General features: G+C 46.6%; 1 protein-coding gene across 6 annotated transcripts in view; it reads right to left on the bottom strand.

Annotated features, from left to right (window-relative positions):
* Positions 1 to 13,948: 13,948 nt before the first annotated feature.
* The window catches only part of scn5a (sodium channel, voltage gated, type V alpha subunit), a 221,575-nt gene continuing 219,434 nt past the window's right edge, over positions 13,949 to 16,089 (bottom strand). For all 6 annotated transcript variants that reach the window (XM_031904631.1, XM_031904628.1, XM_031904632.1 and 3 more), the window contains one exon: positions 13,949 to 15,884. In XM_031904631.1, the coding sequence (XP_031760491.1) occupies positions 14,650 to 15,884 (1,235 nt within the window). In that variant the 3' untranslated portion in view covers positions 13,949 to 14,649. The remainder of the gene's footprint in view (positions 15,885 to 16,089) is intronic.

Genomic DNA, 16,089 nt, shown 5'->3' with positions numbered 1-16,089 from the left:
TATGTTTGATTTAATTGTGACAGGTCAGTTAATTGAAAATAAATGCCAATGGTACCCGGCAAAGGAAGAAAAGCATCGAGCAATGGACAGAAGGCTGCAGGCTGAGTTATACAGGGAACTCTGAGTATCACTCATGTATTATAAGGGATAATGTACCCCCTACTGTAAATGATAAGGATATTAGCAGTCACTGAGGGGTTCTGTGCCCATATAAAGGCACAAGGCTGCAGGCTGAGTTATACAGGGAACTCTGAGTATCACTCATGTATTATAAGGGATAATGTACCCCCTACTGTAAATGATAAGGATATTAGCAGTCACTGAGGGGTTCTGTGCCCATATAAAGGCACAAGGCTGCAGGCTGAGTTATACAGGGAACTCTGAGTATCACTCATGTATTATAAGGGATAATGTACCCCCTACTGTAAATGATAAGGATATTAGAAGTCATGACTACTTGTGGTTCTTGGGCAATGTAACAATATATATTCATATTCCCGGAGTGGGGATGTTGGTTATGGCTGGGGGTGCTGGGGCAGATGTAAGTGTGGTTTGGCAGAGGGATTAGAAGGGAATGTTTAAGTAACAGGAGCTTTCAACACACGCGAGTAGACAGCCTGCGAGAGCCCCGCTATGAGACGACATGACATGGCCGTGACAAGCTGCCTCCTGCCGGGCCGGAAATACCGCCGGGTGACTCAGGCTGAACGCTGATCTCACGGCGCCTTCGGAAATCTGTCCCGGGGAGCGACAGGTGGATTCCACAGGCCATTCTGCAATGAGGGGAATGGAGGGTCTCATTCCTATGGCGGGGGGGACAGATCAGAATGGAGGGTCTCATTCCTATGGGGGGGGGACAGATCAGAATGGAGGGTCTCATTCCTATGGGGGGGGGACAGATCAGAATCGAGGGTCTCATCCCTATGGCGGGGGGGACAGATCAGAATCAAGGGTCTCATTCCTATGGCGGGGGGGACAGATCAGAATGGAGGGTCTCATTCCTATGGGGGGGGACAGATCAGAATGGAGGGTCTCATTCCTATGGGGGGGGGGACAGATCAGAATCGAGGGTCTCATCCCTATGGCGGGGGGGACAGATCAGAATCAAGGGTCTCATTCCTATGGCGGGGGGGACAGATCAGAATGGAGGGTCTCATTCCTATGGGGGGGGACAGATCAGAATGGAGGGTCTCATTCCTATGGGGGGGGGGACAGATCAGAATGGAGGGTCTCATTCCTATGGGGGGGGGACAGATCAGAATGGAGGGTCTCATTCCTATGGCGGGGGGGCAGATCAGAATGGAGGGTCTCATTCCTATGGGGGGGGGACAGATCAGAATGGAGGGTCTCATTCCTATGGCGGGGGGACAGATCAGAATGGAGGGTCTCATTCCTATGGCGGGGGGACAGATCAGAATGGAGGGTCTCATTCCTATGGCGGGGAGGGGGGGACAAATCAAACAGTGATTTCATTCCAGCTGCTCACAGGAAGCCCGGTAACTGTGTGTGTAGGGGGCGGGGCTGGGAATCATTAGCTGCAATCACTGCGCCAATTTTATATCAAACTGCTCATTACAGTAAGTGCGTCCCCTCGGACTGTTTCCAAACTGTGGGGAATTTTGTTTTTTTTTCCCCCACCTACATAACGCAGACTGCCCAGCTAATCAGCCTGGATGGGCAGAGCTGTATTTATAGCTATAATTACTGTGGACTTTATTACATAGGATAAGAGCAGCAATAGGGGCACTTTCTGGCGTTACACAAAGACGGGGGGATGGAAATGCTGCATTTCCCAGAGCCAAATGGGATTTTGATAAAAAGATTCAATAAATCTGTTTGACCAATAGGCTTCTAGATATGGAATGATTTTGTAATGTGCCCTGCTGCTCTGGCATGGTCTCTTCCCTTCACTCCTATTGGCTGTTAGACATGTCAGTCATGTATTTCCCTTCTGTTGCCACCAAAGTCCCCTTGGTATTATTATTATTAACATTTATTTAGAAAGCGCCAACATATCCCGCAGCGCTGTACAATAAGTGGGTTACATACATTGGACATACAGAGTAACATATAAAGCAATCAATAACCGATACAAGAGGTGAAGAGAGCCCTGTCCAAAAGAGCTTACACTCTACAAGATATCACTATGCATTTCCCAAGCTGGCTTCCTGGCACTGAGATCCTGCCCAAGCCTGTTATAGTGGGTTTCCCTGGCTCTTATCTACTCATAACCTTGATTCTTGCCTCCGGCCCTGACTTTTTGTCCGTCCTTGACTAAGTTTTTGCCCCACCTTTACCTTGTTGACTCCTCACCAGGATTGCCAAATTTAATTTTCCAAACTAGCCAAAGTCAATTCTAAAACTGGCCCAAAACTAGCAAAAAGCCACTTTGAAAGTAGCCCAAAAATAACTCAATATGTGCAATGAAAAAAAATTCTAAAAAAAATAAAAGTGTATATGGGAAAACCTGCTTTTTAAAGCGTATAATCACTACCCATACCCTGCGCCCCCTCTCCAGTTACTGGGATGGCTGATAATTCCCTGGCCTCTGTGCCCAGTCCAGCTGGGAAGTCACTACAGAAATAGATTCACAATGTTGCATTAACCCCAGACATGATATACATACGGGTGCGTTAAAGTACAACTCTCAGAAGCCCCAATCCTGAGACTTATAGCTTAAGGACCAACTGTAGAACTGCCCCCACAGTAGAAAGTAACAGTACAATCACATACCCTATAGAGCAGGGAGCAGGGGGTAGAACTGCCCCACATCCCAGTAGAAAGTAACAGTACAATCACATACCCTATAGAGCAGGGAGCAGGGGGTAGAACTGCCCCACATCCCAGTAGAAAGTAACAGTACAATCACATACCCTATAGAGCAGGGAGCAGGGGGTAGAACTGCCCCACATCCCAGTAGAAAGTAACAGTACAATCACATACCCTATAGAGCAGGGAGTAGAACTGCCCCACATCCCAGTAGAAAGTAACAGTACAACCACATACCCTATAGAGCAGGGAGCAGGGGGTAGAACTGCCCCACATCCCAGTAGAAAGTAACAGTACAATCACATACCCTATAGAGCAGGGAGCAGGGGGTAGAACTGCCCCACATCCCAGTAGAAAGTAACAGTACAATCACATACCCTATAGAGCAGGGAGTAGAACTGCCCCACATCCCAGTAGAAAGTAACAGTACAATCACATACCCTATAGAGCAGGGAGTAGAACTGCCCCACATCCCAGTAGAAAGTAACAGTACAACCACATACCCTATAGAGCAGGGAGCAGGGGGTAGAACTGCCCCACATCCCAGTAGAAAGTAACAGTACAATCACATACCCTATAGAGCAGGGAGCAGGGAGCAGAACTGCCCCACATCCCAGTAGAAAGTAACAGTACAATCACATACCCTATAGAGCAGGGAGCAGGGGGTAGAACTGCCCCACATCCCAGTAGAAAGTAACAGTACAATCACATACCCTATAGAGCAGGGAGCAGGGGGTAGAACTGCCCCACATCCCAGTAGAAAGTAACAGTACAATCACATACCCTATAGAGCAGGGAGCAGAACTGCCCCACATCCCAGTAGAAAGTAACAGTACAATCACATACCCTATAGAGCAGGGAGTAGAACTGCCCCACATCCCAGTAGAAAGTAACAGTACAATCACATACCCTATAGAGCAGGGGGTAGAACTGCCCCACATCCCAGTAGAAAGTAACAGTACAATCACATACCCTATAGAGCAGGGAGTAGAACTGCCCCACATCCCAGTAGAAAGTAACAGTACAATCACATACCCTATAGAGCAGGGGGTAGAACTGCCCCACATCCCAGTAGAAAGTAACAGTACAATCACATACCCTATAGAGCAGGGAGCAGGGGGTAGAACTGTCCCACATCCCAGTAGAAAGTAACAGTACAATCACATACCCTATAGAGCAGGGAGTAGAACTGCCCCACATCCCAGTAGAAAGTAACAGTACAATCACATACCCTATAGAGCAGGGGGTAGAACTGCCCCACATCCCAGTAGAAAGTAACAGTACAATCACATACCCTATAGAGCAGGGGGTAGAACTGCCCCACATCCCAGTAGAAAGTAACAGTACAATCACATACCCTATAGAGCAGGGGGTAGAACTACCCCACATCACAGTAGAAAGTAACAGTACAATCACATACCCTATAGAGCAGGGAGCAGGGAGCAGAACTGCCCCACATCCCAGTAGAAAGTAACAGTACAATCACACACCCTATAGAGCAGGGGGTAGAACTGCCCCACATCCCAGTAGAAAGTAACAGTACAATCACATACCCTATAGAGCAGGGGGTAGAACTGCCCCACATCCCAGTAGAAAGTAACAGTACAATCACATACCCTATAGAGCAGGGGGTAGAACTACCCCACATCACAGTAGAAAGTAACAGTACAATCACATACCCTATAGAGCAGGGAGCAGGGAGCAGAACTGCCCCACATCCCAGTAGAAAGTAACAGTACAATCACATACCCTATAGAGCAGGGAGCAGGGGGTAGAACTACCCCACATCACAGTAGAAAGTAACAGTACAATCACATACCCTATAGAGCAGGGAGCAGGGGGTAGAACTGCCCCACATCCCAGTAGAAAGTAACAGTACAATCACACACCCTATAGAGCAGGGAGCAAGCTGTAGAACAGGTTGAGCCTGAAAGGAATACAAAATGGAGCCTCTGTCTATACTGCCCAATTGCATGCTGGGTATTGTAGTTTTATATTAATCCTAGCTGTAGGCTAATTGTTAGATACAGACTACATTACCCAGCATGCAGTGGAACAGGCACGCTAGAGGAAAAAAAAAACTTTGGCTAGTTTCCAAACTACAAACCCGCCAAGGCTCCAGAAATTAGCCCAAAACTGTACCTTGGTGGGTTTGTACTTTGGAAACCCACCAGGGCTTTAAATTAGTAGCCCGGAAACCCGCCACCTGGCAACCCTGCTCCTCACCCAATGTATGGTTGCCGCCTTTGAATGTTGTTCAGTTCAGAACCAGACAGATGAAAACCCAAATCTAATCTTTCTGTCAGTACCACCACAGCTCTGGGACTGGTACTAGCAGGGGTTCTCCTGCTCCCAGCGCCGGGCCAAAATGTGAATGTGCCAAAGGCAGGACCCCCAGCTAGTCCCACCTCACCACTAGTAAGGATCTATAGAAGGGCCAGAATTTGGGGTAGGCAGATACATGAGATACAGGCCTAGCGCCCCCCACCATTGCGCTCTAGGCGCGTGCCTCTTCTGCCTGCCCACCCCGAAATCTGGCCCCAAATAAGGCCCCTCCCCTGTCCAATCAGGGTTCTACTCAAACAGAACATCTGAGTGCCTCAACCTGTTTTTTCTTAATATTATTATTTTCCTGTATTAAATATGGGGTTGCCACCTTTCCATTGTCAGAAACCCAGGTGGGGGGGCATTGTGACATCACAGGGGCGGACGGGTGGTCAGGGGCGTGGTCGGTGACATTAGTGGCGTGACCAGTGACATTAGGGGCGGGTTATGACATCGGGCCCAATTTGGTGGAAACCCCAATATATATAGCGCCAACATATTCCGCAGCACTTTACGGAGATTATCCATCATTCCCAATAGCCTCAGACTAGTTGCATAAGAAGGAATAGGACATGTTTGCCAAAAAGACATATTACACCCACCATGGCTCGGGAGCATCCAAAACCCTTTCAGTTTTTATAATGAAAAATTATTACTGTGTTTAGATTTGAAAAACCCATTCAGCTCCTCACAGCAGGTCCCACAGTCACGCAATTCTTTTATTCAGGGCGCGCAAGTTTCCAGGAAAACCTTTCTCTTTCTCCAGTCAATCGTATGGGCGCAACAGGGTGCTGGGAACATCAGCAAAATAATCAAGTATAATGTGCAGTAAATATGACTTTAGCATTATTTAGCAGATTGTAAAGGGGTTAAAAATGCTATGGGGAGTGCAGTGCTGGGATAGGGAAGAGGAATCAGCAGCTGCTCTATGAGGCTTTTTGGTTGGCATTTTCCCTTTCTGTGAGACTGAGATGGGGGCAGATAAAGCAGATTTACCCTGATATTCAGTCTGGACTGGAGTTTTTGGATATGTGGCCCTGCACTAATAAAAGGGACTAATAGGGACACATCAGACTGTGCCTCTGTTCCTCCCTGACCACACCCAGTTACGCCCAAACCCCACCCACTTTTCCATGAACCCTCATCCCTTTTTAGATGTGCAATGTTGCCACACATGACTAACCCAGAGATGGTTTGCCAACCGGGATCTGAAGAAATTTCCATGCATGTCGGCCACAGCTGCTCTGCCCTGGCCACGCCTATGTTCTGACCAGGCCCCGCCCCTGAACTGCTCCCTGCTGTGACTGCTTTTGAGGATTTCAGGTGTAACTTCTATTGTTGTCAGTAGGGGGTGCTGTGAGCAGACAATTGGGATAAAAAGTACTGACGTAGAAAGAAGGCAGGCACTTCGGTATTGTTAGTGAAGAAAAGCGATTGTTCACGAGAGAAGTAAAATCACAAAACTTTTATTAAGCTAACACATGATACAGAGAGCCTAACGCGTTTCATAGGCTATGATTAATTACCGTAAGGTACGAAACGCGTTAGGCTGTCTGTATCATGTGCTAGCTTAATAAAAGTTTTGTGATTTTACTTCTCTCGTGAACATTTGCTTTTCTTCACTAACAATACCGGAGTGCCTGCCTTCTTTCTACGTTTTTCTACGTATCCATGATGGCTCCCTTTAGCTGAAGGTCTGGGGCATGAGCACCTGGGCCCACCTATACTGCGGGTGAGAATTTTGAAATACTTATGAGCATATGTTTCATCCTAGTTTCATTTATAAAAAGTACTGACAGCAGGTATTTTAGGTGTGAATGGGGACATGGCCTGGGGAAAGAGCAGAAGCCGACGGGACTAGTAAGGATCAAGGGATAACCAGGTGGACCCAGGCTTGTGACCGGGGGTGGCCTGAAATCCGGCCCTAGGTGGACCAAAGGGTTACAGGATGGGCATAGCAACAAGGCTGGATACATTTGCAGGCAAATACATTGCCGTACATTTTTAATACCTGCCCGGGGCCCACGCAACTGCTTTTCCAACTAGGCCCAATGGCACTCGCACGCTTTTAAAGTGTTTAGCTAATTAATTGGGTACCGTTCCTGTCATTATAGAGGATAATCCTAATTTAGGGCCACTTGACTGGAAATGCCCCTATGATGACAGTTGGGAAAGGAGGCAGATTGTAGCAGACCCCAAGATGGCCGTAGATCTGTATCTTTCTAGCTTTGTTTTTGTATCTGTACCGGATCCTCTTCCCTGGGCAGCAGCTTCCAACGTATCTGAAATTCATTAGCATTTATTATATGGAGAATGAGCAACAGCTGCGGCCATGTGAGAGGCATTGCTTCCGCTCCCGGCCTGTCATACTGATAGCAGCCCTGATTCATGGTGGGAAAGCTAAGCCGAGGGAGAATAGGGTATAGGGTATAACACGAGACCCTCGCATGGTGTAAACAACTTCCCATGTTGTATGCCTGGAGCATACAAGTCACCTTGGACTTCCATGACCTGTATAAAAGCACTTGGTCTTTAACCTTTGCCTTTATGTTGTCATGCAACTCTTCAGTGACTCCGAATATCCTTATAATTAAAAGTAGGGGGTACATTATCCCTTATAATACATGAGTGATACTCAGAGTTCCCTGTATAACTCAGCCTGCAGCCTTGTGCCTTTATATGGGCACAGAACCCCTCAGTGACTGCTAATATCCTTATCATTTACAGTAGGGGGTACATTATCCCTTATAATACACGAGTGATACTCAGAGTTCCCTGTATAACTCAGCCTGCAGCCTTGTGCCTTTATATGGGCACAGAACCCCTCAGTGACTGCTAATATCCTTATCATTTACAGTAGGGGGTACATTATCCCTTATAATACACGAGTGATACTCAGAGTTCCCTGTATAACTCAGCCTGCAGCCTTGTGCCTTTATATGGGCACAGAACCCCTCAGTGACTGCTAATATCCTTATCATTTACAGTAGGGGGTACATTTTCCCTTATAATACATGAGTGATACTCAGAGTTCCCTGTATAACTCAGCCTGCAGCCTTGTGCCTTTATATGGGCACAGAACCCCTCAGTGACTGCTAATATCCTTATCATTTACAGTAGGGGGTACATTATCCCTTATAATACACGAGTGATACTCAGAGTTCCCTGTATAACTCAGCCTGCAGCCTTGTGCCTTTATATGGGCACAGAACCCCTCAGTGACTGCTAATATCCTTATCATTTACAGTAGGGGGTACATTATCCCTTATAATACATGAGTGATACTCAGAGTTCCCTGTATAACTCAGCCTGCAGCCTTGTGCCTTTATATGGGCACAGAACCCCTCAGTGACTGCTAATATCCTTATCATTTACAGTAGGGGGTACATTATCCCTTATAATACATGAGTGATACTCAGAGTTCCCTGTATAACTCAGCCTGCAGCCTTGTGCCTTTATATGGGCACAGAACCCCTCAGTGACTGCTAATATCCTTATCATTTACAGTAGGGGGTACATTATCCCTTATAATACATGAGTGATACTCAGAGTTCCCTGTATAACTCAGCCTGCAGCCTTGTGCCTTTATATGGGCACAGAACCCCTCAGTGACTGCTAATATCCTTATATTTTACAGTAGGGGGTACATTATTCACCATATGCAAGGCCCTTATCATAATGTTCTTTTTTGATCAGCTCTGAAACATAACCCATGTGATGACCCCTGTGCCTAAGGATTTGCCTTATCCTGCTGGTTGGAATGCCGGGGCCCTCCCATTGGCTTATTACACTCTGCTCATTCACTTGCACTCTCGAGCTGTCTCAGAATGAAAGGCAAAACGCGTGAAGCTTCCATCACCGTGTGAACCTCTGAGTGCGTAGCAATAAATATCCGTGTTTAGTGACAGCCTCCCCTTTAAATGTAATTCCAACCTTTCTATTTCAATAAATTATAACAGAGCGACGCCCTCTCCCGCCGTATCGTGGGGCTCAGCAGTACGATGGTCACCAACAAAGGGACAAGCATCCCAGGGAGCTCCAGAATTCGTTTTATATGTCACCTCTGTGCCCCGGCGACCATATGTTCTTCCCATTCCACTAATTAAGTGTCGCGCTTATCCAATGAAAAAGGTCACGGGGAAAGACGCCGCTCTCACAGAGCAACGAGTATGGGGGGGATCATTCCAAGCGTGAATTTGAGAAAGATTCATGGGTATGAAGCAAACAGCTGCCACTGAGAAGAATGCACAGTGCTTGTCAACTGTCAGCCAGGGTCTAATTTGGGTGCTTCTGATCTTCCGCGCACTCCAAAGGGCTTTGGGAAAGTACTACTCTCTCAGCTCCACCATTGGAGTCAGGGCTTCACAGAGGAGAAGCCATTAATCGCCCATGACAATGATATTCCTCCCTTTATGTCGTTCCTTAAAATCCCCTTCCAAAATCTTACATTATTGTTATGTCTGGGTGATAAACTAAATAAACAATGCTCTGTTATACAGATAGCTAGAATCTCAGCTGTGGCTGTGGGATAGCAGGTATAGTAGGGAGAGATGGTGCCTATAGTAGCATTGGGGGGGGGATAATAGCCTCTGGGAAGGGACTGGGGCTGTGGGATAGCAGGTATAGTAGGGAGAGATGGTGCCTATAGTAGCAGTGGGGGGATAATAGCCTCTGGGAAGGGACTGGGGCTGTGGGATAGCAGGTATAGTAGGGAGAGATGGTGCCTATAGTAGCAGTGGGGGGATAATAGCCTCTGGGAAGGGACTGGGGCTGTGGGATAGCAGGTATAGTAGGGAGAGATGGTGCCTATAGTAGCAGTGGGGGGATAATAGCCTCTGGGAAGGGACTGGGGCTGTGGGATAGCAGGTATAGTAGGGAGAGATGGTGCCTATAGTAGCAGTGGGGGGATAATAGCCTCTGGGAAGGGACTGGGACTGTGGGATAGCAAGTATAGTAGGGAGAGATGGTGCCTATAGTAGCAGTGGGGGGATAATAGCCTCTGGGAAGGGACTGGGGCTGTGGGATAGCAGGTATAGTAGGGAGAGATGGTGCCTATAGTAGCAGTGGGGGGATAATAGCCTCTGGGAAGGGACTGGGGCTGCGGGATAGCAGGTATAGTAGGGAGAGATGGTGCCTATAGTAGCAGTGGGGGGATAATAGCCTCTGGGAAGGGACTGGGGCTGTGGGATAGCAGGTATAGTAGGGAGAGATGGTGCCTATAGTAGCAGTGGGGGGATAATAGCCTCTGGGAAGGGACTGGGGCTGTGGGATAGCAGGTATAGTAGGGAGAGATGGTGCCTATAGTAGCAGTGGGGGGATAATAGCCTCTGGGAAGGGACTGGGGCTGCGGGATAGCAGGTATAGTAGGGAGAGATGGTGCCTATAGTAGCAGTGGGGGGATAATAGCCTCTGGGAAGGGACTGGGGCTGTGGGATAGCAGGTATAGTAGGGAGAGATGGTGCCTATAGTAGCAGTGGGGGGATAATAGCCTCTGGGAAGGGACTGGGGCTGTGGGATAGCAGGTATAGTAGGGAGAGATGGTGCCTATAGTAGCAGTTGGGGGATAATAGCCTCTGGGAAGGGACTGGGGCTGTGGGATAGCAGGTATAGTAGGGAGAGATGGTGCCTATAGTAGCAGTTGGGGGATAATAGCCTCTGGGAAGGGACTGGGGCTGTGGGATAGCAGGTATAGTAGGGAGAGATGGTGCCTATAGTAGCAGTGGGGGGGATAATAGCCTCCGGGAAGGGACTGGGGCTGTGGGATAGCAGGTATAGTAGGGAGAGATGGTGCTTATAGTAGCAGTGGGATAATAGCCTCTGGGAAGGGACTGGGGCTGTGGGATAGCAGGTATAGTAGGGAGAGATGGTGCTTATAGTAGCAGTGGGATAATAGCCTCTGGGAAGGGACTGGGGCTGTGGGATAGCAGGTATAGTAGGGAAAGATGGTGCCTATATTAGCAGTGGGGGGATAATAGCCTCTGGGAAGGGACTGTGGCTGTGGGATAGCAGGTATAGTAGGGAAAGATGGTGCCTATAGTAGCAGTGGGGGGATAATAGCCTCTGGGAAGGGACTGGGGCTGTGGGATAGCAGGTATAGTAGGGAGAGATGGTGCCTATAGTAGCAGTGGGGGGATAATAGCCTCTGGGAAGGGACTGGGGCTGTGGGATAGCAGGTATAGTAGGGAGAGATGGTGCCTATAGTAGCATTGGGGGGATAATAGCCTCTGGGAAGGGACTGGGGCTGTGGGATAGCAGGTATAGTAGGGAGAGATGGTGCCTATAGTAGCAGTGGGATAATAGCCTCTGGGAAGGGACTGGGGCTGTGGGATAGCAGGTATAGTAGGGAGAGATGGTGCCTATAGTAGCAGTGGGGGGATAATAGCCTCTGGGAAGGGACTGGGGCTGTGGGATAGCAGGTATAGTAGGGAGAGATGGTGCCTATTGTAGCAGTGGGATAATAGCCTCTGGGAAGGGACTGGGGCTGTGGGATAGCAGGTATAGTAGGGAGAGATGGTGCCTATAGTAGCAGTGGGGGGATAATAGCCTCTGGGAAGGGACTGGGGCTGTGGGATAGCAGGTATAGTAGGGAGAGATGGTGCCTATAGTAGCAGTGGGGGGATAATAGCCTCTGGGAAGGGACTGGGGCTGTGGGATAGCAGGTATAGTAGGGAGAGATGGTGCCTATAGTAGCAGTGGGATAATAGCCTCTGGGAAGGGACTGGGGCTGTGGGATAGCAGGTATAGTAGGGAGAGATGGTGCCTATAGTAGCAGTGGGGGGATAATAGCCTCTGGGAAGGGACTGGGGCTGTGGGATAGCAGGTATAGTAGGGAGAGATGGTGCCTATAGTAGCAGTGGGATAATAGCCTCTGGGAAGGGACTGGGGCTGTGGGATAGCAGGTATAGTAGGGAGAAAAAATTATATTATTATTATAATATAATTTGATATTATTTTATTTTCCTTTCCTCTGAATCTCCTAAACTAAATGCCTTCTGACACCCTGATAACCTTTTACAAGAAGCCAACAGTATGTGTGACCAAGTGGTTACCTGGAATGGCCTAATGTCACTGGAGGCTGAAAAAGACCAGTCATGATAAAGGGTAGTACCACCATGAACAACCTCCTGCCTGGCGTATTGTTTATACATAGCAGATACATTGCCATAAAATCCAAAAAAAACATCATTAAACAAAATCTTTCATAAATCGTCTCCAGCACAATTCAGTTTAAATTGATACCAATCCATGTGAACCCCAGACTTGCCAGACTTTCTATTGCGTATATCTGAATGTATCTTCTTAATTGTAACTGAATGGGTTTGTGAAGGTAACTCTTAATCTAATAAGGTAATGAACTCAACATTAATTACTAGCCACCAATTATATACAAAATAATTATAAAAATAGGATAGAAAAATAGGGGGCCCAGAGAAACACTGACTCCCCATCTCTCTGACAGCCCCTTGAAGGAGTCTATGACTTTGCTGATAGGAGATACTGAGATGCCACTTGAGGATGAGACAATACCGGACCTATGGACCTACTGGTATACAAATCAGATCATTTTCAAAAGAAGTATTGTCTCATTGAAACAACAGTGGTTGGCAAACTTTTTCAGTTCAAGGCCTACTTGAAGGTCCAACCTTTGGTCAGGGTACCCCATGAAGGTCCAACCTTTGGCCAGGGTACCCTATGAAGGTCCAACCCTTTGGCAGGGTACACAATGAAGGTCCAACCCTTTGGCAGGGTACACAATGAAGGCCCCACCTTTGGCAAGGGTACCCCATGAAAGTCCAACCTTTGGCCAGGGTACCCTATGAAGGTCCAACCTTTGGTCAAGGTACACAATGAAGGTCCAACCTTTGGTCAGGGTACCCCATGATGGTCCAACCCAGTACGATGGTCACCAACAAATATATTGGTGTATCAGTTACTAAGTCTAGAACAGTCAAGAATATTTAGGCCGCAAATATATATTCACCCCAAATCTCACCCTAACTGGCTTTCAAGATAGGCTTTCAGGTTCAACTTTCCTCAATTCTCAACCTATTCTACCTAGGCCAGGGCTTTACTAATGAAGACCCATGCGTTAAAGGTTTTTATGACCAACAATCTACCCAAGGGATCCACAACTTTTTGTATGAATTTATTGTTCTAAACTGTGCCACTACATGACAGTATTGCTTTACAGCAAAGGGACACAATACTAATATAGGAAATTGCACTATCTGGTCAAATCAGCCAATCAGCTCTTTGGTTTTTATATAGTAGACAGTTAAAAAGGAGTGAGAAGGAAAAAGACCAGTCAAAGTATCATCAGGATCAACAGATAACATCCCTATATAGGCTGTACAGATGAGCAGTATCTAAAGTTGGGCTGCCAACTTGCCCTTCAGATTGATCTGGCAGCTTATTGGTTCATGTATGGAGATCTGCTCAACTGATATCTGAAAAAAATTGGGCAGATTAGGAAACCTGTTGTGCAAGGGCCACATCAGCCCATTAATGTGGTCTCCCAACAGGTCTGCATTATGATCCAATTACTGGTTGGGATCATTGGGCAATGATGAATTGGTTTAGCCATCTTGCCGAATGAGCAGATCCCTATGTGTATTCCCAGCTTGATATTCCCATGCACTAAGCACAATTCAGCAATAACATTTTACAACAGTATTTTGTTGAAATAATACTTTCCTGCACTGTTACCCTTCTGGCCAAAAACTGTGCCTTAATGAAATAATAATAATGTCTAATGAAAATCAGCCCACAGGCCGAGCCGACACTCCAGCGACGGCACATTCCTCGCGGCCTCCCCAGGGCCGTCTCGCCTATTATTCAGTACGCATTAATTGACCCCCTTTTTAAAAGCTTTATTTGCATTACTCATGCCAAGCAATTACATGTTCAGCTCGTAATAAACAATTCAAATATTTCGAAACAATTTTCAGCAGCAAGATCCAACAGTTCTCCTTATTTATTTCTTTTTTTTTTCTTTTTAATTTAACATTATTTGAGAGTCTAGAATGGCAGACCGTTCCACGAGGATCCGCCCCCCCCCCCTTTCATGGAAAAAAAAGGAGACATTATTTTCTTATGTAAAAAAAAATATCAAATATAAATTTATGAAAGACCATTCAAGACATATACAGTAAGTGTATACTTTTTGCTACAGCAGCTTGTGATATTTGGATTTAATTTAGAATGCAAGGTCATTGGTTACCTTTACTAAACACACTAGTATAAGACCATAAATGAATGTATACAGTCAGGCATTTCTGCGCAGAGACATACGGCGCATCGACCTTACGCGTCGGCGTACGCATAACCATACCACGGCTTTTTCGCTCTGCGTAAGTTCTCCATGTAGAGACAGAGAGCAAAGTGAACATTCACAGCGCCCCCCGCTGGGAAGGACTGGCTCCCAGTAGTCCAGCGGGAAAAGTACTTTTCGACTTCATTTTTTACTAAATTTAATATGAAGGCTGGCAGAACTGTTGTGCACTTTACATCATATAATTCTGTAAACAATATTGGAAAGCGTTTTCAAAACAATGATTATACAAACGACTCCTTATCCCTATCGGCACATATTTTACAATCTGTGAAGTCGTCGTTTGTCGAGTCTCCCAGTTTTAAAGGGCTGTGCTCACTGGTGGCCCTGGTGACACTGTCATAGGAAGGGGGGAAAGAAGTAGAAGATAAGGATTCTACTTTATCCAGTTGCCGCCCGTAATTCTCAGTCATCATATAGGCAATAAGGCCCTCTTTTTCCGGGGCCTCTTCCTCAATGATGTTGTCGTCACATGATCGGTGACGATACAGGAACGAGGCCTGTTTCATGGAACGGCACAGCAGGTGCCTCCTGTAGGCTCTTTGGATCACACAAGCAGATACCTCCTCCTGTTTCCGCTTTAGAGTGGTGGTGATGGGTTCATAAGAAATTTTCGACGGGTTGGCGGCCATGAATTTCTCCTCCATTTGTACCTTAAGAGCATCCATCTCACCTGATTCCCCAAGAACCCTTTTGGTAAAAGCAAACAGTATATCCAAGCAGTGGATCCTATCTCCACTGACCATGGGAAGATCCATTGCGATGAGTTTAATCTTATTTGGTTTGGCTATGCGCAGCGGCTCAGAAAGGGTATCCGCAAAGTTGGAAAGGACGGAGTAAGAAATGAACTGCGTGGCTTCCGGGTCAAACTTTTCCCAGACTTCATAAAACATCTCAAAGTCATCTTCGCTCAATGGTTCTGTACTCTCCTCAGTCGCAACGCTGAAGTTTTCCAGGATAATAGCAATGTACATATTTACAACAATAAGAAATGATATGATAATGTAACTGACAAAAAAGCAAATCCCCACAGAGGGGTTTCCACAGTTCCCCAGAGTAGGGCTTCCGGGGTTAGCAATATCTGGGTCACAATCAGGAGGTCCACTGTTCAATATGGGGTTTAGGAGACCATCCCAACCAGCAGAGGTGGTGATCTGAAACAGGCAGATCATGCTGTTTCCAAAGGTCTGGAAGTTAAACATATCATCGATCCCACTTTCCATCTTGACGTAGGCAAAGTTAGACATCCCAAAAATGGCGTAGATGAACATGACAAGAAAGAGTAAGAGGCCAATGTTAAAGAGGGCGGGGAGGGACATCATTAAGGCAAACAGAAGGGTTCTGATTCCCTTGGCTCCTCTGATAAGCCGCAGTACACGCCCAATACGCGCCAAGCGAATTACTCTGAACAATGTCGGCGATACAAAATATTTTTCGATAATATCCGAAAGTACAATTCCTGGGAACAACAAAAAAAAAAAGATGTGTAAGAAAACAGCAATAGAACAGTAACTTAGATATTTAGAGGACTCTTTCCCTATGGGACTGAACTGTAAATGATATCCTTATAAACGGTGCTTAGTGATGGAGTTCCATGACCTGTATAAAAGCACTCGGTCATGGAACTCCTCGGTGACTTATAATATCCCTATATTTTACAATAG

The sequence above is a fragment of the Xenopus tropicalis genome, chromosome 6 (assembly GCF_000004195.4).
Source record: "Xenopus tropicalis strain Nigerian chromosome 6, UCB_Xtro_10.0, whole genome shotgun sequence".
NCBI classification, from domain to species: domain Eukaryota; kingdom Metazoa; phylum Chordata; class Amphibia; order Anura; family Pipidae; genus Xenopus; species Xenopus tropicalis.
Note: the sequence above shows the minus strand (reverse complement) of the source record. Positions and strands in the feature narration are given on the sequence as shown.